The 23,393-nt window shown below is 44.6% G+C and overlaps 2 protein-coding genes across 2 annotated transcripts in view; both read left to right on the top strand.

Moving 5' to 3' along the window:
- The first annotated feature begins 238 nt into the window (after positions 1 to 238).
- Positions 239 to 9,889, top strand: mustn1b (musculoskeletal, embryonic nuclear protein 1b). The gene is made up of 3 exons (XM_080793397.1): positions 239 to 364; positions 1,368 to 1,500; positions 9,299 to 9,889. The coding sequence occupies exons 1-3, from the start codon at positions 356 to 358 to the stop codon at positions 9,484 to 9,486; spliced, it is 330 nt and encodes a 109-aa protein (XP_080649523.1). The 5' UTR covers positions 239 to 355; the 3' UTR covers positions 9,487 to 9,889.
- A 1,923-nt stretch (positions 9,890 to 11,812) lies between these two features.
- The window catches only part of LOC308328031 (inter-alpha-trypsin inhibitor heavy chain H3-like), a 31,801-nt gene continuing 20,220 nt past the window's right edge, over positions 11,813 to 23,393 (top strand). Inside the window, exons 1-9 of the mRNA XM_080781706.1 lie at positions 11,813 to 11,936; positions 14,367 to 14,399; positions 14,530 to 14,553; positions 15,500 to 15,654; positions 15,877 to 15,981; positions 18,509 to 18,671; positions 19,150 to 19,260; positions 19,987 to 20,115; positions 20,586 to 20,702. Of these exons, the coding sequence (XP_080637832.1) occupies positions 11,832 to 11,936; positions 14,367 to 14,399; positions 14,530 to 14,553; positions 15,500 to 15,654; positions 15,877 to 15,981; positions 18,509 to 18,671; positions 19,150 to 19,260; positions 19,987 to 20,115; positions 20,586 to 20,702 (942 nt within the window). The 5' untranslated portion in view covers positions 11,813 to 11,831. The remainder of the gene's footprint in view (positions 11,937 to 14,366; positions 14,400 to 14,529; positions 14,554 to 15,499; positions 15,655 to 15,876; positions 15,982 to 18,508; positions 18,672 to 19,149; positions 19,261 to 19,986; positions 20,116 to 20,585; positions 20,703 to 23,393) is intronic.

Below are 23,393 nucleotides of genomic sequence, written 5' to 3'. Positions count from 1 at the left end.
GTGCTATCAAGCCTCTCATGTTTCCTTGTTGTGTGTGTGGCGCCCTGCATTATCAGCTGTTGGTTTTATATAAGCCCATGATCGGAAAGAAGGGAAGACATCACATCACACTCCTAATAATACATACTGACAACAACACAGAGTGGTACAGGGGTAGCGTAGGGAGGGGGGGGGGGTCCGACTGAACTGATACGAGTACGGAGGGGTGGGGGGGGGTCTGGACCAAGGCTATATAATGGTCGGGCTTCTTTGGACCCTGAGTAGAGGATCAGAATAACAACTTGCTGCTTGTTTTGTTATCACACACCGGATAAGAGTGTTCCTGGGATTATAACCACACACGACCACCACCACCATGTCACAGGTAAGAGAATTCGTCACAGAAGCTTTCTAGTTTATTTAAACCCTATTGTATACATGGTTGACCGGAGTCCCTCAGGGCTCTATTCTAGTGTCTGTTCTGTTTTATCTTGTATGGCCATGGAGAAAGCTTTACCCGCAAATAGCCGGTCGACAAGCTATTATCTGTGAAGGCTGCTTTTCCCTCCACAACACGGACGCTGGGATTTAAGTGGTTAATTCACCCATATCGTATATATATATAGGCATAATATACTGCCTAAACTTCTGGTATCGGACCATCGGTATATGTTAATGCTAGTCCACGCCATTCGATACCACCTCATTTATCACATTGTTTGGGTGCTTCAGTTCTTACTGTACTATTTACATAATTATTGTACTAACTTTGTAGCTGCACTTTAACAAGTATTAACAGAATTTACATTTATTCCTAGATCAGTGGTATTCTAACTTTAATTTCAGTATGGTTTGATCGATCGCGACCGCTAAGTTCTGGATATGCTGCTGTGGACATTTTAGATAAGAAAATGTTTAAATAGTTCACCTAACACCCACTGTTCATGATCACTAGTTGCTGTGTTTATGTGAATGCATTTCATATATGGTAGTATTTTAATGAATCTGTGTATTTTATTGTAACTGACTGCCGGTGACGTGCCAAAGACAAATTTGGCCATTTTATGTAAACGTAATGGACAGTAACGTTTTCCTTATCCTTATATCGGTGTCAGAAAGGGAAAACAGGGGTACATCTCTAACCCATTTTGGGTGGGAACCCCTTTTGGTGTGCTTTAGCTATTGAAAAATATCAGATCTACAAGCTCGTAGCGCGCCACTCGGTGGCGCGCTACGAGCTTGTAGGTCTGCTACTTTTGAAAAATCGACTGACATAGAAACATAGCTTTTTCAGAAAACTGTCAGGATGTAGAAGAACATTTTATAGAATCTGATCTCAGGTCAGAATGGTCTAACTTGTGTGTAACCTCCCTCCTCTCCTCCACTAGCCCGGAGAGGTGCTGAAGAAGAAGAAGCGTCCTCCTCCTCTGGTCAGCCAGGAGGAGCTGACGGGAGCCCGCGGCAAGCTGGGCCTGAAGGGCGAGCCCAAGAGTAAGACCTATGAGGTCATGGTGGAGTGCGGTGAGTAAGACACAATGACCTATGACCTATGAGGTCATGGTGGAGCGCGGTGAGTAAGACCCGGAGACACACAGACATACTGTCATGGCCTTCACAGCGTTTCTATCTGGGAGGGCATTTCCTCCTTCTAGAATGCAGTGGTTCCTCAAACTTGTTTCAGGACCCAAATGTGAAATGAATTAGACATTTCCCCCTGTGGGACCCAAACTAGTGTTTTTGAGTGGTGCAACCACTCCAAGGAACAGCAATGTCCGTGTTCACCTATGCACGTTAACCTACCTACCTATGTGACTATGAGCACCAGTGGTATGACTATGAGTACCAGTAGGGGCGCTGTTGTGCCAGAAACAGAAAGAGAGAGAGAGATAGTTTTAATAAAATAAAAAAGGACCCCGACGGGAATCGATCAAACCCGGGCTGTGGCAGTGAGAAGTGACCAATGAGAAGATTTCAGTCTTTCAGTGACCTGAACCACTAGTTCAGTTCACACCCTCTGTAGTAACTATTCAGAATCCTGAGCACTATTTAGTTGTATTTGTTCTGTCTGCTGTATTTGCAGATTTGCAAACGAGATGATATAATCTCAAGGGCTATACTACAGTTTTCTACCAGGGTAATTGAACAGTAACTGAACTGGCGATGTATGACATCATGGTTATTGTTACATTCCCCTTTCCAGGTCTAGGGGTATAAGGAGACGATGCAACACGGCTGGCGTGATAATTGTTATTTATTCACGTTATCAATATAAGGTATCATAATAATAACAAACAATAAAGATGGACAACTGGAAATACAAACGAAAAGACAGGCTATATGGGGCAACTCAAAGAAATCATCAAAACTATCTAGCCCTATTCTAAAGTATCGCACAACACTCTTACCTAACTCTAACCAATGAATGAAATGAAATATACACAACGTCAATCTACCTAAACTGTCTACGCTAACTACTGCCTAACAAAGATTTACAAAAAGTACGCACCCATACGCCGTAAATATATATATTATATATTATATATCTCTATATATATATATAATTATAATCAGTTGTATCTTTTTAGCTCTGAACCACCAATTACTGAAATAAAGCTCAGGGGACCACACACAGGTTTAGCCCCTGGCCTATACTTATTAAACAGATTTTGAGCGTCTTAGTTAGCTCCTACACCATGGACAAAGTACTGCTCAGTATGAGGTGACTGAGAGACAATGCCAATGAGTGCATGACACAGGTGCAGCTAAGTAGTCTTCACAGTTAGTCCTCTGAGCTTGGATTGGCTCCTGGTGACTAGGAGGTGGGCAGACAGCAAGGAGGTTGATGGTTCGTCTCCGCCTCCACGCCCCACAGCAGACCAGACCTGTGACTGAAAGTGTTGATCAGCACTCTGTGCAATGCAACCCACTCATGATATATTATATATACATATATATACACATATAAATATAAACCGTTATCATATGATATATATATATATATATAAATATAATCATTACTTTATCATCTCATAACTATAAACATACTCCCCGAGTATGTAACACCCCCACCCCCAAATCAAACACAGTTTGACCCTATTTCTACCAGACTCTAGACAGGGCATCTGCCATCACATTATCTGACCCCTTTTTGTGTCGAATCTCCAAATTATAGTCCTGAATGAGAATTGCCCATCTCATGAGCCGCTGGTTGTGATTGCGCATGCGCTGCAGGAATACCAAGGGGTTGTGGTCGGTGTAACAGACCACCGGTAACGGACTAGACCCCACGTACACTTCAAAGAACTGCAGCGCAAACAACACAGCCAAGGCCTCTTTCTCCACAGTTGCATACTTCACCTGGTACTTATTGAATTTCCGGGAGAAGTAGCAAACGGGATGGACAAGTCCACTCGCATCCTCCTGTTGTAGGACAGCCCCAGCGCCCACAGCACTCGCGTCCACCTCCAGGGAGAACGGGCGACTGAATTCGGGAGCAGCTAGGACCGGCGCACTACACAGGAGAGATTTGACAGTTTCAAATGCATAACGACATTCAAGAGACCATATAAAGGGGTTCGAAGGGCTCAATAAACTGGTGAGGGGATAGGCAACCGTAGAGAAGTTTTTGCAAAACCCTCTGTAGTATCCAGCCATACCAAGAAACCGGCGCAACTCTCGCACCGTAGTAGGAGCGGGGTAGGCAGTGATGGCAGCGACTTTAGCCTCAATAGGCCGCACCTGTCCCTGACCTACTTGCCGTCCCAAGTACGTTACGGTAGCTTTGCCGAACTCGCACTTGGCCAGGTTCAATGTCAGCGCAGCCTTAGCTAACCGGGTGAACACTGTATGTAGGCGTTCAATATGATCGTGCCAATTCCCAGAATAAACGATTAAATCGTCCAAGTATGCATTACAATTTGGCACCCCCTCCAACACAATATTAACCATTCGCTGAAAGGTAGCGGGTGCATTACACATGCCGAATGCCATCACATTATACTGGAGAAAATGATCCGGTGTGACAAACGCAGAAATCTGAGAGGCACGGCGCGTTAAGGGAACCTGCCAGTACCCTTTTAACAAATCCAACTTAGTGACAAAAGCAGCAGACCCTATATTATCCACACAGTCTTCCATCCTCGGCAAAGGGAACGCGTCTTGGACCGTTACCGCATTTACCCTCCTATAATCCGTACAGAATCTAGGACTGCCATCGCTCTTAAGCTGCAATAAACAAGGACTACTCCATGGACTTGAACTTGTCCGTGCCAGGTTATTCGCAAGGAGATATTCTGCCTCCTTTCTCAACAATGCACGCTTAGTTGGGTTTACGCGATAAGCGTGCTGTTTAATAGGCCGTGCATCCTGCACATCAATATCATGCTCGCACACGGTGGTGCGAGTGGGGACATCCCCGAATAACATAGGGAATTCCCTCACTAACCTCATGACGTCACGTTGGTGCTCACTGCGTAGGTGAGCGAGAGTGTCAGGCAACTTGATCAGCATGTCCGAGTTACAGAGGCGACCCTCGGGTGCAGGTGATGCTCGCAACACCAACCCATCGTCCTCTGCAGCCTGCAAATCCACAGAATTAACCTGGCTATCCTCACTCTCTGCAGGGGGAAAACGTGGCGCTACCACCGTTAACCCTACTCCCCTCACATGGAATTCCTTCAACATGTTAACGTGACAGACCCGGCTCTTACGCCTCCTGTCGGGAGTTCCAATCACATAGTTAGTGTCGCTGATTTTCTCCAGAATCACGAAAGGACCTGAAAACCGGGCTGATAGAGCAGAGCCCTGAACAGGCAATAAGGCTAGTACTTGATCGCCTGCCTTAAAGATGCGCTTAACCGCAACTTTGTCATGACGCCTCTTCATCTCTGTCTGAGAAGCCCTCAGCCACTCTTTAGCCAGAGAACACGCTTTCTCGAGCCGACTTCTAAGTTTTGTAACAAAATCTAACACATTGGTATCGGGACTCACGTCAGCGGCCATCAGCTTGTCCTTCAGGACCTTAAGGGGGCCGCGGACCGTATGTCCGAACACCAATTCATTAGGAGCGAACCCTAGGGATTCCTGCACTGCATCACGAGCAGCAAACAACACGAATGGAATCCCGTCATCCCAACTCCGTTTAGCCTCAAAGCAGTATTTACGCAACATGGATTTCAGTGTCTGATGCCACCGTTCGAGCGCCCCCTGAGACTCCGGGTGATATGCGCTCGAGATGACGTGGTGTACAGACAGAGTTTCCATTACTTGCTTAAATACTTTCGATAGGAAATTAGTACCTTGATCCGTTTGGATCACTTTACAAAATCCCCATGTAGTAAAGAACCTAGTCAAAGCTTTCAACACTGAGGTGGCAGTTATGTTGCGCAGAGGAATAGCCTCTGGAAATCTAGTCGCAGCACACATGATGGTCAACAGGTACTGATTTCCAGCCTTGGTACGAGGCAAAGGCCCTACACAATCCACAATGACTCTCTCAAATGGTTCCCCAACAGCAGGAATTGGGCAGAGCGGCGCAGCAGGTATAGTTTGATTAGGTTTTCCCGTTAGCTGACAAATAGCACAAGTGCGACAATATTGGGACACAGCTTGTTTCAGCCCCGGCCAAAAGAAGTGTTTTAGGATTCGGGAATACGTTTTTGTAATACCCAAATGCCCCGCCCAATCATGGTCGTGTGCTAACGAGAGGACCTGCTGCCTATATACAGATGGAACCACAATCTGGACCACTGCGCTCCATTCCGATTCCTGTGCTCCGTTTGGACACCACTTGCGCATTAACAACCCTTGGTCGCTAAAGTAGCCCATGCACTTTGTTTTGATTTCCTCTTGGCTCACCACAGCAGCTAGACATTTCTTTAGTGTGGGATCCTCACCTTGTGCTTGGATAAGGCTTTCCCTCGTTACAGGCAGAATCAAATTATTTTTCCCACCCCCAGTTACCTCCCCCCCCCTGGCATTAACACTCTGCAGTTGTGTCAACACTTTAGGAGCGGCAGACAACGTTTTGTCACTCGCAAGAGCGCGCATGACAATGGAGTCGGACAAATCAGAATCATCCCCTGTTTTGCATGACTGTGCACGGGTGATCACACAGGCTGGAAAAGCCTCAGGGTATTTCATAGCCAGGGTGTCGTTTTCAACAGCACATTCCACCACAGGACGTTCTACCACTTCCAACACAGGATACACTTTCCCACCTGCGATGTCATTCCCCATGACAAATGAAATCCCCTCAATGGGTAATTCATCACGCACCGCTACATTAAAGTACCCAGAGACCAGGGCCGACTGTATATACAGCGTGTGCAAAGGTGCAGAAATATAGCCCATTTCCACCCCTCGTATCACTGCACTGGACCCGCAGGCCGTGTCGCCATTCAAAGGCAGTACCCCCGCTAGTACTACACTTTGTTGGGCCCCGGTATCTCTCAGCATACGTACCGCAGTACGCTCAACCGAATGCTGTGACACAGAAATCTCGCCATCAAACACAAATGGATCAAAACTGGAATCTGGACCAGGACGTGCACACACAAAAGCAGTTCCCACACTTTTCTCCGCTCTGATCAATCCCATACTTTTAGTATTAGAACCATTTTGTTCGTGCCGTTGTCTTGTTCTGCACTGGCCAATGAAATGGCCCACCTTTTTGCAGTAGTGACAAGTGCGCTCCTCCCTCGGTTTATCACCACCCTGCTCAGACGAACGCTGAGTCTGTGCGTAATTACGCGCATCACCAGATTTGTTTGTTTTCTTACTACTTGACTCTGAAGCATAAAACACATTTTTATGCGTCAACACATACTCGTCAGCGAAGATAGCTGCTTCCCCCACTGATACCACTCTCTGTTCGTTCAAGTGCATGCATATGCTATCTGGCAAGCCCCTCTTAAATTCCTCCATCAATAGGAGTGCGCGCAGTGATTGCAAATCAATCACTTTGCTTGCCGCGCACCACCTATCGAACAGAGCCTCCTTTTCCCGAGCGAACTCGACAAAAGTTTGGCTAGTGTTCTTGGACAGCTGCCTAAACTTCTGCCGGTACGCTTCAGGCACCTTTTCATATGCCCGCAAAATGGTTGCCTTTACGATTACATAGTCCATGCTATCTTGAACGGAGAGCGTAGCCATCACCTCCTGTGCTTTACCCAGCAGTTTGCACTGGAGCAGTATGGACCAAACGTCCTTAGGCCAAGCGAGGGCAGTAGCCACACGCTCAAAGGCGCTAAAATAGGAATCCACTTCAGATTCACGAAAAATGGGGACCAGACCAATATGCCGTGCTATATCAAATCTTGACATACCTGGTGTGTCGCCGAGACTGGGACCGGACCGTGACTGGGGTGCCTGCTGCCCTGTAGATTCCGCTGCCAACCTTGCCTTTTTTTCCTCCCATTCCAACTCCATTTGCCGTATGCGGATCTCCTTCTCATTTTGCATTTTGGCGACTGCCAGCTGGAACTCTCTTTCTTGTTCCTTCTCTCTCTCTCGCTCTCTCTGCTTAATGCGCGCTATGCGCACTTTTAATTGAGAGCCCTGTAGGACAGACTTATTGTCGGACCCAGCTGAACCCGAGGAGGATCCCGAACCCAGGCGCGGTCGTGGGGGTTCAGTGAATTCCTTAGGCCTCACCACCGGAGGCTGTGCCACCGGCTGTGCCGCGCCCTCGTCCTCCACCTTTCCCTCACTACCTCTCATGGCCCCGTCGGTCCCCCCTACAGATGCAGCTGTAAGCCCATCTGCCCTAAGCGGAACAACAGGCGACTGAGGCAAACTCCCCCGTAAGTCAGTTACTTTTGCTGCTGCGGACAGCAACCCAGCGATCACAGGAACTACCAGGACACCCATCTCTACCAGTCTCGTGAACACCATGTCCTTAATTTTACTTTTTGCGTCCCCAGTCTTCACCGTGACTCTATAGTGGTCCGCTAGTTTTACCAAGTCCTCCTTACGGCACTTGTCAAACTCACCTATGGAGGGATCGGCCACGAACACATTGAGGTCAAAGGATGCCATCTTCGCCACCTTATCACAATACCGCTAATAAAACAACAACTCCAGCCAGCACTTTCCCAAACCGGTACCTTCTGTGCTTTGGACGAGCCCCCAACTGTTACATTCCCCTTTCCAGGTCTAGGGGTATAAGGAGACGATGCAACACGGCTGGCGTGATAATTGTTATTTATTCACGTTATCAATATAAGGTATCATAATAATAACAAACAATAAAGATGGACAACTGGAAATACAAACGAAAAGACAGGCTATATGGGGCAACTCAAAGAAATCATCAAAACTATCTAGCCCTATTCTAAAGTATCGCACAACACTCTTACCTAACTCTAACCAATGAATGAAATGAAATATACACAACGTCAATCTACCTAAACTGTCTACGCTAACTACTGCCTAACAAAGATTTACAAAAAGTACGCACCCATACGCCGTAAATATATATATTATATATTATATATCTCTATATATATATATAATTATAATCAGTTGTATCTTTTTAGCTCTGAACCACCAATTACTGAAATAAAGCTCAGGGGACCACACACAGGTTTAGCCCCTGGCCTATACTTATTAAACAGATTTTGAGCGTCTTAGTTAGCTCCTACACCATGGACAAAGTACTGCTCAGTATGAGGTGACTGAGAGACAATGCCAATGAGTGCATGACACAGGTGCAGCTAAGTAGTCTTCACAGTTAGTCCTCTGAGCTTGGATTGGCTCCTGGTTACTAGGAGGTGGGCAGACAGCAAGGAGGTTGATGGTTCGTCTCCGCCTCCACGCCCCACAGCAGACCAGCCCTGTGACTGAAAGTGTTGATCAGCACTCTGTGCAATGCAACCCACTCATGATATATTATATATACATATATATACACATATAAATATAAACCGTTATCATATGATATATATATATATATATAAATATAATCATTACTTTATCATCTCATAATTATAAACATACTCCCCGAGTATGTAACAGTTATGGAGTTGTGTGGACGGAGTTCATGGCCCTGTCGGTTGAAACATCTGTATTGTTTTCCCTTCTGTGCAGAGTGCATGGGGAAGGTGGCACCGTCTGTAACATCTGTATTGTTTTCCCTTCTGTGCAGAGCGCATGGGGAAGGTGGCACCGTCTGTAACATCTGTATTGTTTTCCCTTCTGTGCAGAGCGCATGGGGAAGGTGGCACCGTCTGTAACATCTGTATTGTTTTCCCTTCTGTGCAGAGCGCATGGGGAAGGTGGCACCGTCTGTAACATCTGTATTGTTTTCCCTTCTGTGCAGAGCGCATGGGGAAGGTGGCACCGTCTGTATTCAGCAGCGCACGGTCGGGAGCAGAGACTGTGCTAGAAGGCAAGCCTCCCGCCCAGGCCCCAGGGGCCAGCGTCTTTGGGGCCCCAGGAGCCAGTGTCTTTGGGGCCCCAGGAGCCAGTGTCTTTGGGCCCCCTGGAGCCAGCGTCTTTGGCAAGTAGACACCCGCAAATACCCCCTGGATGGTCAGCAGCACACGGTGAAGATCTGAGGAAATTTGATCTCTAGAGACTTTGTCAACGAGTGTGTTTGTGTAACACACGCATACACTTTATAATGTGAATGTGTGTATCGTGCCATAAACGGCACTGCTTTCTTCAAGAGGATCTGGAGTTTAAAAAACAAACAAATCCAGCGTGCATGTGTGCAATATTGATACACATCAATTTTGTAGTTACTGTATAGTTTGCACAGTGTACATCTCTAATGTGCTAACGGCTGCTGTATTGTAGATACACTGATGTTAAAGTGCATTATAATTTTTTTTTGTATCTTGTTTTTGATATGTCTACAAATGTTTACTTCTCTATGACCACTGTGACTAAATAAAAAGATGACACCTTTGGTTGTTGTTTGTTTTCCTTCATAATGTTCCACTAGTGAACCATTTATTATAGGTTCCTTGGTACAGTGTTCTCTGCAGCTACTGTACAAGTGATACTTTACTGCGCCGTATAGCATTACGCACGTGTTGTGCTCAAATTAAATATTTCACGGCGCATTTTAGTGAATGTAGAAGTGTTTTTAATGGTAAGTTAACATGGTATGTTTGACTGCCGTTTTTGACAGACATGCCACTCTGAAGACACAAAGCCCTCATTGCTCTACAGCCTGTGGGCATGAATTTATCTTTCTTTCTCTTTTTTTTTAGGACAGGGGTGATTAGCTTTAAGTGCAATAGACTGGGCGGCTGTGGCTCAGGAAGTAGAGCAGGTCGTCCAATGATCCCTGGGTCGGTGGTTCGAATCCCGGCTGCTCCTGTCCACATGTGGAAGTGTCCTTGGGCAAGACACTGAACCCTACATTGCCTCCAATGAGTCGGTCGGTGTGAGCTCGCCACCGTCGGTGTGTGAATGTGGGAAGTGAGGACGCTGGTGTCGACCGTTCGCCACTTCACCTCCCAATGTATGAATGAATGAACCGTTGTAACGCGCTTTGATTTGAGCACTTGGAAAAGCGCTGGAAAAATGCAATTCATTATTAGAGCAATTGGAGTCCCGCCCCCTTTCATGACGACGAGTGTCCCGGAAGAGAATAAAAGTCCCCATGCATTTTTCCCATAGACGTTTCAGAAAGTATTCCTTTAAAGACCTGTAAGCCTCGGACAAAGCCAACTCGGATGGTGACAAATCATGACAATAAACAAAGATTTTTAGGCCCAGTTTTCTGAAAAACCTATGTTTCTATGTCAGTGGTGCTCAAACTATTTCATTTCAGGGACCCCCTAATATCATAATTATGTAGCCTAATTGGCTGCTGACCCCTGTTTGAAAATATGTTGTTCCTGGGACTCCCCAGAAGCAAAGATTTGAGTTAAAAACGTTCGCTCTGAAAGAATATAATTCAAAGATTTGCGCCACATTTTTGCGATTCTTCAAAAATAGCATATCTACAAGCTGAGTAGATCTGCTATTATTCAACAGCTAAAGTATGACCCGCCCATAAATTAAAGTGACCACTAGACAGGACAGACACGTGCAATGGCATCAACACTATGCCCATTTAGTAGTGAAACAGTAGGTCAACAACAACAGATACCAAGTCTACGTGTGTTACCTAATAAATAAGTACTGTAGTTGTATGAGGGATAGTCTATACTGTATGCTAAACAGTCATTAGTACTACTGGGGCTGTTTGTTTGTATTTAGTATTCACTGTAGGCTGTTGCTTGAGTCCACGCTTGAAAAATATGAATATGTAACAAAGCATCAGAAACCTGTCGAGTTGTGTCATTTTAGATTTTAGTGCATGAATGGATATAAATAACTTGCGTCAAATTTTCAAAATGTTTGAAAAATCTTTAACCCTGTAAGACCTTTTCTAGACATTTCTATTTTAATTAATTACATTATTTGTGTGATCATTAGAATGTCTAGAACATGTTTTATTTTATTATTGTGAAATATATTCCCCAAATGTAAATTATTAATGTATTATTTTAATTATTATTATATATATATTTTTACATAATTTCCTCTGATAAGTCCTAGTAGTACAAAGTAGTAGTAAGGTTGAAATCTCTTTTTTGCAAGTAGCATTTAGAAGGCATTTGTAGAATGGTCTTAATGGGGGTTAAGTTATAGTTAGGTAGAGACAAACAGATGTGCCAGCACTTAACCTGTAAAACCTTTTAAAAAGGCCTTTAATTGGTTTGGTCAATAGGCTACTAAACACAACACACTTTATTTTCTTTTTTCCGCCCTCCTCCTGAGCAGGGAGTGGTCATTGGGCTCTCTCTCCTCTGGGCAGTGAAGTGTCTGTCTGAGTGTTTTAGTGGAGTTTAGTCATGTCTAGGTGGAGGAGTGTTGTGCTGCTGCTGTGGAGCTGTGTCTGGTTTCTCAGCCAGGCTCACGGAGCGTTGGTTATCTCCCGACATGATGCTTCCATACAGGTAAGCAGTATATGCTTCTTCTGTTTCTGCTGCTGTTGTAATCTTATTTATAAATGATGATGCCATTCGCATTGAATGATAAATCAGAACTATATTGGGGCGGCATTGGCTCAGGGGTAGAGTGGCCGGTGGTGACCAGAGTTGGTGTCGAAGTGTCCTTGAGCAAGACTCTGAACCCCTAATTGCTCCCGATGTGTGCCTTGCATGGTTTCCTCCACCGTGTGTGTGTGTGTGTGTGTGTGTGTGTGTGTACAGAGCAATATAAAATGCAACATTTATTGTGCAGCACATTACTACTTGTATTGGCTGCTTGGCCAATCAGTGCCAGGGACCCCCAGAAGGGCCAATCAGTGCCAGGGACCCCCAGAAGAGAGGATTTGTGTTATTAAAGTTAACTCTTTAAAGTTTTGTGTTCAAATATAGCAGATATACAAGCTCACAGTGTGGCACCAAGTGACTCACTGTGAGCTTGTCTATCTGCTACTGTTCAAACCACTATTCCTAAAATAGAGTATTCTGGGAATAACTCATGTTCTATGTCAGTGGTTCCCAAACCTTTTCATGTCAAGGACCCCCACATTGACATGTATTAACCCGTGGACCCCCATTTGAAAAGATATAGCAGTGATTCTCAACCCGTTTCATTTCTAGGACCCTCCAGTTTTACATGCATTTAGGCTGAGTTACCACAACGATCCATTTCGTTACAAACTATCATTTAGCTGGGGCCCCCCTGGAACTCCCTCAAGGGCCCCTGGGGGTCCCCGGACCCCACTTTGGGAACCACTGTTCTATTTTTAACTAAAAATCTAAAATGAGTCTAAAATGAGACAGAACTGTGTCATTGCAAAACAATGATGTCATGTGACTACACAAAAAGAACAAGGAGCATTATAATTTATTTGAACAGCTTTAATCTTTTTCTATATACTGTTTTCTTCAGTTTCTACACTGCGTTTTAGACTGATGATAAAACTCTACGCTTATCTTTTCCCCACTGATCAGGGAATCAATATAAGATAAATAATTGGACCGATACGCAAAATTGTAAATGGTTTAAATATATATCAATAAAATGGTAGCCTTTCCTCTCCCTATGGTCGTCTAGTGTCTACCGTACTGCAATATCATCATTTCATCACAGCACAATACACTTTCCAATACTATGCATTGCACACAGACCACCCTAGAGTCGGGTTCTGCCTGACGTTCCTTCCTAAAGGGGAGTTTTTCGTTACCCATTGTCGCAATATTGCTGCTCTGGGTGGATCTTTGTTGGTTGTAAAGTGTCTTGAGACAACTTGTTGTGATTTGACACTATAATACAATTGAATTGAATTGAATTGAAGACCATATCTTCGCTGACTCGCTGTGGAGAGAAACCAACTATCTCCATTTGTTTTCCTTTATTCTTTTTGTAATAGTGCTGTGCTATTGAGCACCCTCTGTGTGTGTGGGCTTTTACGAATATTGAACCAAGCGCTTTCTATACCTAAACCTCCTAACTCCATTGGATCCTCAATCTGTCGTTCAAACCATGTAACTCACTGGGCTGATGTTGTCGTTATAGTTTTCCACTTCAGGTTAAAAAAATCAAATGTGTATTACTGAAAAAAACTGGTGGCCCTCGAGCCGTAAAAACTGGTGGCCCTCGAGCCGTAAAAACCTTCTCATATGGGGGTCCTTGGCATGCATTTTCAAATGGGGGGTCCGCAGCCTAATGAGTATGATTCTGGGGGTCCTTAACGTAAACAAGTCTGGGAACCACTGATGTATAAGCAACACATCTGCAGCTACTGTAATCAAATGAAATATTGGGTGTGTTAGATTTTAGGCGCGTCAATATCTGTCTATAATTAATTATGCTTGCACATCGGAGTCATGGACACAGTCTGGACATTTGTCACCTGAAATGGAGAACAACAAGTTACAAAAATCTAAACCAGCCTGGAATGTTGTACCCCTTACGAACTTGTTATCAGAGTAACCAGACAGACAGACAGTCGGGTACAGGTACACTGCTCTATTAACCCATTCTGACCTGAGATCAGATTCATACGAGGTTTCCACTGGACACACGCTAGGTCTGATTAACCCATTCTGACCTGAGAACAGATACTAAAAATGTCACACTCGTTCTTCGATTTTTCAAAAATAGCAGACCTACAAGCTCATAGCGCGCCACTCGGTGGCGCGCTATGAGCTTGTAGATCTGCTATTTTTCAATACCTAAAGCATAACATAGTGCTAACACCAAAATGCGTTCCCGTTCAGAATGGGTTAAAGAATGGCTGTCTGTTGTGCACAAAACCACTTACATTGGTTGCTACTGTCAGGCCAATCAGTGAAGCCGTGTTCATTGTGTTAATTGTTTAATTTAATATAATTTTTATCAGTGATGATAATTCACCTTTTCTATTTGAATTCCAGGAGACACAGGGTGCTCCCCCAAGGTTACTTAAGGTACTTAATAATTCCACTGTTTACATTCGCGGGACTTACTTATAATAAATAACTGCAGATGTTATTTTTTATTTTTTACTGTATTTTTTCATCACATTATGACGAGTCTCCCTTCATCTCTGTATTGCAGAAAAGAAGTACAAACAACGCAGAGGTAAGAAATAATAAATATCCCTTTCTCCCTCAGCCTGGTGATGAGAGGAAAAACAGAGCCGTCGTTAGAAAGACTCTCCCAAATGAGCTCATAGCTGCTGTAGGCCGACATGTGGAATTACTGACTTCATGTTTTTTCATGTGTTTCTTTAAACCAATAGAGGTATAGTTACTGTAACTCCCTTTACTATACACGGCTTGGCGATTCTTCACTCAATCGCTCAATCACTGAATTCAGAGTGTGTTATTGAGGGGCGCTATAGCCCCTCAATCACTGAATTCACTGAATTCAGAGTGTGCTATTGAGGGGCGCTATAGCCCCTCCAATGCATGGCTTTCCGAAGTTACATCATAGGTCAGGCCCATTGGGTCTAACCTTCCTCTGTCTGTCTCTCTCTCTCTCTCTGCCTCTCTCTCTCTGTCTCTGTCTCTCTCTCTGTCTCTGTCTCTCTCTCTGTCTCTCTCTCTCTCTCTCTGTCAGGTGGAGGTGGACAGCGTCATGGTGGACTGTACGGTGGCGTCTCGTTTCTCTCACACCGTGGTGACCTCCAGTGTCTCTCTCTCTCTCTCGCTCTCTGTCAGGTGGAGGTGGACAGCGTCATGGTGGACTGTACGGTGGCGTCTCGTTTCTCTCACACCGTGGTGACCTCCAGTGTCTCTCTCTCTCTCTCGCTCTCTGTCAGGTGGAGGTGGACAGCGTCATGGTGGACTGTACGGTGGCGTCTCGTTTCTCTCACACCGTGGTGACCTCCAGTGTCTCTCTCTCTCTCTCTCTCTCTGTCAGGTGGAGGTGGACAGCGTCATGGTGGACTGTACGGTGGCGTCTCGTTTCTCTCACACCGTGGTGACCTCCAGTGTCTCTCTCTCTCTCTCTCTGTCAGGTGGAGGTGGACAGTGTCACGGTGGACTGTACCGTGTCTCTCTAACTCTCTCTCTCTCTCTGTCAGGTGGAGGTGGACAGCGTCATGGTGGACTGTACTGTGGCGTCCCGTTTCTCTCACACCGTGGTGACCTCCAGTGCTCGGAACAACGGCGACGTCCCGCGGGAGATCTTCTTCGAGGTGGACATGCCCAAGACCGCCTACATCACCAACTTCAGCATGTCAGTGCCACGCCTCTGTCTCTTTGCTGTGCGTCTGTGTCTGTGTGTGTGTGCATGTGTCTGTGTGTGAGTGTGTCTGTGTGTGCGTGCGTGCACGTGTGTGTGTGCCCCCTGTATCTCCCTGAATATTTTCTCACACATTTGCCTCCTTTTTAGAGAGAGAGAGAGACTACACATTATTAAACCTTGTGTGCTTTCTAAGTCTCCTCATTGTGTTTCCAGGGAGATAGAGAATGATGTGTACTTCGGGGCGATCAAGGAGAAGAAGAAGGCCAAAAAGCAGTATGAGGAAGCCGTGTCATCAGGACAGACTGCTGGACTGGTCAAGTAAGTCACTTAACCCATTCTGACCTGAGATCAGATTCATACGAGGTTTCCACTGGACACACACTGGTCTGATGAACCCATTCTGACCTGAGATCAGATTCTAAAAATGTCAGTCGTTCTTCGATTTTTCAAAAATAGCTAAAGCATAACATGATGCTAACACCAAAATGTGTTCCCGTTCAGAATGGGTTAATTATTTACTTTACCTATTGATACCTTACATGGCAGATTCTACAAAATGTCTCCTAAATCCTAACTGTTTTCTTGAAAAAAGGTGCTCAACCTATATTTCACGTCAAGGACCACCCAAAATAAGATGTATTTGACATTTTACCCCCCATCTCAAGATCTGTTTTTCCATGGACCTCCAGAAGCAAAGATTTGAGTTATACATGTTTGCTTTAAGAAATGATGTATTCTAAGATTGACACACATTTTCAGGATTATTCAAAAACACCAGATCTTACATAGAGCTCACATAAGCGCTATATTAACTACTACTACTGCTGGGGATCCCTATAGTATGCCCCCAAGGACCCCTGGACTCCACACTGCAAACTCTGAAACCTTGCAAGGTTTGAGAACCAAATGTAAAATGACACTTGCTTTTCCGGTTTTATTGGGTTAAGCTCAGCTGTCACAGTTCGTCGCCAGGTGGTTTTGGGTCGACCTTGACTCCTTCTCCCCACCTCACACCTCACAAAGTACCTATACAGTACTTGAGTAAATGTACTTAGTTACTGGTACGCCACTGCTTGGAAGGCACGTGGCGACATCATCACTCTGTATTTCTTTGAGCGTGCATGCAGCATGCTCATTAATTGCTCATTAAACCCATTCTGACCTGAGATCAGATTCTAAAAATGTCTTCTATACATCCTGACAGTTTTCATTCTTACCTGAGATCAGATTCTAAAAATGTCTTCTACATCCTGACAGTTTTCCATTCTGACCTGAGATCAGATTCTAAAAATGTCTTCTACACATCCTGACAGTTTACCATTCTGACCTGAGATCAGATTCTAAAAAATGTCTTCTACATCCTGACAGTTTTCATTCTGACCTGAGATCAGATTCTAAAAATGTCTTCTATGTCAGTCGCTCTTCGATTTTTCAAAAATAGCAGACCTACAAGCTCGTAGCGCGCCACTTGGTGGCGCGCTATGAGCTTGTAGATCTGCTATTTTTAAATAGCTAAAGCATAACGTAATGCTAACACCAAAAGGGATTCCCGTCCAAAATGGGTTAATTGTCACATGATTCCTGATATGTAGTGTTTCATTGGTTCTGGTTTGTCTGCGTCTCCACAGGGCCTCTGGGAGAACGATGGAGAAGTTCTGTGTGTCAGTGTAGTGTTTCATTGGTTCTGTTTGTCTGCGTCTCCACAGGGCCTCTGGGAGAACGATGGAGAAGTTCTGCGTGTCATTGTAGTGTTTCATTGGTTCTGTTTGTCTGCGTCTCCACAGGGCCTCTGGGAGAACGATGGAGAAGTTCTGCGTGTCAGTGTAGTGTTTCATTGGTTCTGTTTGTCTGCGTCTCCACAGGGCCTCTGGGAGAACGATGGAGAAGTTCTGCGTGTCAGTGTAGTGTTTCATTGGTTCTGTTTGTCTGCGTCTCCACAGGGCCTCTGGGAGAACGATGGAGAAGTTCTGCGTGTCAGTGTAGTGTTTCATTGGTTCTGGTTTGTCTGCGTCTCCACAGGGCCTCTGGGAGAACGATGGAGAAGTTCTGTGTGTTTCATTGGTTCTGGTTTGTCTGCGTCTCCACAGGGCCTCTGGGAGAACGATGGAGAAGTTCTGCGTGTCATTGTAGTGTTTCATTGGTTCTGTTTGTCTGCGTCTCCACAGGGCCTCTGGGAGAACGATGGAGAAGTTCTGTGTGTTTCATTGGTTCTGGTTTGTCTGCGTCTCCACAGGGCCTCTGGGAGAACGATGGAGAAGTTCTGTGTGTTTCATTGGTTCTGGTTTGTCTGCGTCTCCACAGGGCCTCTGGGAGAACGATGGAGAAGTTCTGTGTGTTTCATTGGTTCTGGTTTGTCTGCGTCTCCACAGGGCCTCTGGGAGAACGATGGAGAAGTTCTGTGTGTTTCATTGGTTCTGGTTTGTCTGCGTCTCCACAGGGCCTCTGGGAGAACGATGGAGAAGTTCTGTGTGTTTCATTGGTTCTGGTTTGTCTGCGTCTCCACAGGGCCTCTGGGAGAACGATGGAGAAGTTCTGTGTGTTTCATTGGTTCTGGTTTGTCTGCGTCTCCACAGGGCCTCTGGGAGAACGATGGAGAAGTTCTGTGTGTTTCATTGGTTCTGGTTTGTCTGCGTCTCCACAGGGCCTCTGGGAGAACGATGGAGAAGTTCTGTGTGTTTCATTGGTTCTGGTTTGTCTGCGTCTCCACAGGGCCTCTGGGAGAACGATGGAGAAGTTCTGTGTGTTTCATTGGTTCTGGTTTGTCTGCGTCTCCACAGGGCCTCTGGGAGAACGATGGAGAAGTTCTGTGTGTTTCATTGGTTCTGGTTTGTCTGCGTCTCCACAGGGCCTCTGGGAGAACGATGGAGAAGTTCTGCGTGTCGGTGAACATCGCTGCAAACAGCAACGTGAAGTTCACCCTGACCTACGAGGAGCTTCTCCACAGGAAACTGGGCCACTATGAGATCCTGACTCGAGTCAAGCCCAAGCAGCCGGTCCGCAACTTTCAGGTGGAGCTCTCCTTGTTTTGCAATTTACCATTGTTGTGGCTGATAATTCATTGCCAATCTGGCGAGGGGGGGAGGGGTTTACCCAGGCTAGTTAAGACTCACCTGTGTGTCTCCGACATCACAAAAGCCTGGGTAGACGTTAACATGACGGTGACCCCAAACATAATATTTGAAAGTGAAATATCCCTTGTGCAATATCTTCCACTATCGGTAGCCGCCAAATATGGCGAAGACGCTGTTACCTGTACCCCTGAAGGGTGTGTGGGTATTTGTTCGGGATTTGCTGATTGCATATTCTGTACGGCACCTTGTAAATATTTGTGTCCTTGTATTTGTATCTCTTATGTGGACATGAATAAATGATTAAAATGTGTGTGTGTGTGTGTGTGTGTGTGTGTGTGTGTGTGTGTGTGTGTGTGTGTGTGTGTGTGTGTGTGTGTGTGTGTGTGTGTGTGTGTGTGTGTGTGTGTGTGTACAGATTGTGGTTGATATCTACGAGCCACAGGGTATCACATATTGTGAGGCCTATGGAACCTTCTTATCCAATGAGCTGCTCCCTCTGGTGGAGAAAACGGTCACAGACACAAAGGTAGGGTTCTGTACTTAATTCATTGCATTCATCTTCTTTGTGTATCTTCTACCCTATTGAATAACATACTTCATAAAATGTATCTATTGAATTAACATAAATTAAGGGCCCTGTCCGCCCCCTTTCATGACGACACCAGGGCCCAGGAAATGAATACCAATGCATTAATTTCAAAAAGTATTTATTTAAAGACCTTTTAAGCGTCGTACGAAGCCAACTCGAGTTGTGACAAATCATGACAACAAACACAAATTTTTTGGACCAAACAAATAATTACAAAGAAGAAAAATAAGTGTCGTAACCTGCTGTTTTTTTCTACTTTCTAATTCTTTGTTTGGCCCAAAACATTGCGTTTATTGTCATGATTTGTCACGACAAGAGTTGTCTTTGTCCGCGGCGTAAACGTCTTCAAATAAATACTTTCTGAAAAGTCTATGAGGAAAATTAACGGGGATTTATTTTCCGGGTCTCTCGAGGGGGCGGGACTGCAACGCTCTAGTCTATAGAGTGTGGCAGTGATGACGAGCGGCCCGGAAGAGAATTTCCCGCTCATTCTTCCCATAGACGTTTCAGAAAGTATTCATTTAAAGACCTGTAAGCCTCGGACAAAGCCCACCCGGATGGTGACAACTCATGACAATTAACACATTTTTGGGGGACGAACAAATAATTAGAAGAAAAACAACAAACAAAGTGTTGTACCCTGCCATTTTTTTCTTCTTTCAGGCACACATCTCCTTCTCGCCGACACCAGAGCAGCAGAGGAAGTGTCCGGGCTGCGATGGGACTCTGATCGACGGAGATTTCGTTATTAAGTACGACGTGAACCATGCCACGAGCCTAGGGGACGTTCAGGTCAGTACCATGTGAACCGGGCCACGAGCCTATAGGGGACGTTCAGGTCAGTACCATGTGAACCGGGCCACGAGCCTATAGGGGACGTTCAGGTCAGTACCATGTGAACCGGGCCACGAGCCTCGGGGACGTTCAGGTCAGTACCATGTGAACCGGGCCACGAGCCTCGGGGACGTTCAGGTCAGCTGTCAACAAAATATAAACAGTTTTGAACCTTAAAATATCACATATACTTCTTGGCCTGAAATTAAAATGATATTCTAACTTTTTATGTTTTTTCATAAATGAAATGAATTGTACATCGTACTACAGTGTCACACGAAAGCATCAAAAGTAGCAGATCGAATCATGGTGCAAATTTGTGTGTTTTAGCTTGATGTACTACTTTTGATATTCTTGGATTTGAATCCAAAAAAGTAACAAACCGACAGAGACGATATATCCTGTTTGTCTTTTTCCCCCCTCCTCAGATTGCGAATGGATACTTCGTCCATTTCTTTGCGCCTCCCGACTTGCCCAGAGTGCCAAAGAACGTGGTGTTTGTGATCGACATCAGCATCTCCATGAGAGGGAGGAAGATGGAGCAGGTGAGGAGGCTGTGAGAGAAACATTATCTAAAAACTGTATAACTACCGTATATACAAATATGCTCCAGTGATTAGAAATTGATCATTCAAAATAGGCTCCTCACTGACTTACATTGTAGCTGAAACAGCTCTCAAAGTCACTCTTTTAGTACGTAAACAAACACAGACAAAGTTGATTCAGACAATAATATAGAGCATCACCAACATTTTTTTTAAATAAAAATGTTAACTTCCTGTTGATTTTAATATCTAGTTCCGGGCCCACGGCTCCAGTCCGGGAATCAACAGGACGTAAAATTAGCATTTTGAATTATCAATTTCTAATCACTGGAGCAATCTTTATTTTTTTTCTTGTCCACATTTGGAGTTACATCATGGCAAGGTAATAATAATAATAATAACTACACAACCCAACCCTAAACCTCTACAAAAGTGGTCTAAAGCTGCGTTCAGACCTTATTAGTATATATTATTATATTATATATATTATATAAAGTGGTCTAAAGCTGCGTTCAGACCTAAATGTATACATTCGCCTCGGTTCGTTCCGTTTGTACCGTGGCAGGTCGCGCCGCACCCATTTGCGCAATTCTCGTCTTTGCATTGACTTTGTATGTAATCGCGCCGCTCTAACCATCCAAGTCTGAACGCACATTTACCCTGTAGGTGCCAATTGTCAATGTTTATGTTTAAGTGAATTCATGATTAAGATTAATAATTATTTTGGTTAAAAAAAAGGTTAAAAAGCTATGCTGGTTATTTGATTACATCTCATGAGTGTCATGTGTGTGTTTACAAAGGTCTAGCTGACCTGTTCTGAGTGTGACCTAATTGCCCTTTGATTTGATGGGAGCAAATATGTCCTTTGATGTTATTGGGAGCTAATTTGGACCCGTTTGAGGCACCTGTGTGTATTTCTGTTTGATGTCACAGTCTTGTAGTCAGTTGGAGTCAGACACAGATTGAAGCAACACAGTTTTTTGACCATACATTGGACTCTGTAATTTTTGGTGTTTTTTCCCAGTAAAACCTTTTGATGAAAAGTTATTTTTGTCCTGTCGTTTGCGTACAACTACTGTTTTGTGTTTTTGTGAGGTCTACTCCACCAAGTGGTACATTTTGAAAGAACATTTAGACGGAGTGCCACTACATTTAGTCAAAAAACTGAGCTAATGAGCTACAGTTGGAACTTGCCTGGACATTTTTGGAGGAAAACAAGTTCACCTGAAGGAAAGGCAGTAACCGGAGTATTCTTTTCAAGTGATTTCCAAGACAAGGTATTAAAAATATTCCCATTTTCTATGTGCTTTGTGACACGAAGATACTACCTGGATTTGTGAAGCTAAGTGGATTGGACTTCTCTTCTACGCTTTATTGACTGTGGCTCTCTCCATGTGAGCATAATTTCAAGCTTTCATTCAGCCATGTGGAGTTTTGCATCACTTGAGAAGTTGTTTTGCACTTGTTTGATTAAGAAGAGTGACTATACAAAGTGCTTTTAAGCTTTTGCATGCAACTTGAGCATTCTACTCTACAATTGATAAGATGGCTGATGAAAAAGAAAAGGAATCTGAAGGTGTGGAGGGAGGAAGGTCACGCAGACAGTCTCGCAGACAGACTGAGAAAGCAGCAGAAGAGAAATTGCTAAAAAGCATTGCATTAAGGAGACAGAGATTGGGAGCTCTTACAAGTAAAATGAATGAGATAGAGCCATTGATGGATGATGTTCAAAACTTGCAACATGTGAAAGATGTGTACAAAGGTGATTTTGCACATGCTTATGATGAGTTCTTTCATTTCAATAACGAAGTTTCAAGTCTTTTGCCTGAGGATGAAAGAATAGCGGATCAAGATATGTGGTTCGAACCCAAAAAGGCAAATCTACACCAGTTCATGGATGCAGTTACAAATTGGATTGCAGGGCAGGATATGTTGAGAATGATGAAAGGTTGTGGTGATGAAAATAACCTGCAAGATGGAGTTAAACCAAATGATAGTGTATCACAGGTTAGTGTCAAGGACACCGGAGGTGCCCGCAAAGGTGGGTCTGAAGTAAGTCGTGCTTCAACAGCGTCGCGAGTGTCGTCAACGCGTGTTAGACAAGAGGCCGAGCACGCAGCACTGCTTGAACTTTCCGCGGGACTCAAGAAAAAACAGCAGCTTGCAAAAGAAGAAGCGGAACTTAAATCTAAGTTTGAGGAAATTAAAGCTAAAAAAGAGGAGCTCGATATGGAAGCTGCATTAGCTGCAAGCAGCGCAAAAATAAAAGTACTCAAAGAATATGAAAGACAGGAAGATGGTATGAATAGCTATGTGGCAACACAAATGCCACAGCTTTGGAGTATGAAGCAGGACAGAGCCAGCAGTGCTCAACCCATGACCAGTGTACACTTTCGGGCACAGTCACAAATGATGCAGTCACAAACGATGCAGTCGCAAGTACCCCCTCAAGTATCACAAGGAGTTAATCACAGTTTCAATCAGGGCACCAGAGGTGATGGCATAATAGAAGTCCTGCAGAAACAGAATGCAATAACAGAGTTGCTTGTTAGACAACAGAAGCAATCCCAGTTACCAATCAAAGATATTCCTGTGTTCAAGGGCGATGCATTGCAGTACAAATCTTTCATCAGAGCGTTCGAGCACTCAGTAGAACAAAAGGCTGACACTGATCAAGACAAGTTGTACTTC

The sequence above is a fragment of the Protomyctophum bolini genome (assembly GCF_963924005.1).
Source record: "Protomyctophum bolini genome assembly, chromosome: 2".
In the NCBI taxonomy this organism is placed as follows: Eukaryota; Metazoa; Chordata; class Actinopteri; order Myctophiformes; family Myctophidae; genus Protomyctophum; species Protomyctophum bolini.
This window is presented reverse-complemented; position numbering and strand designations above follow the sequence as displayed.

Excerpts from the sequence above, each read along its gene's own strand:
- mustn1b (XM_080793397.1), top strand. Across the intron at positions 1,501-9,298 it reads TGAGGTCATGGTGGAGTGCG|AGCGCATGGGGAAGGTGGCA; the intron begins GTGAGTAAGACA and ends CCTTCTGTGCAG.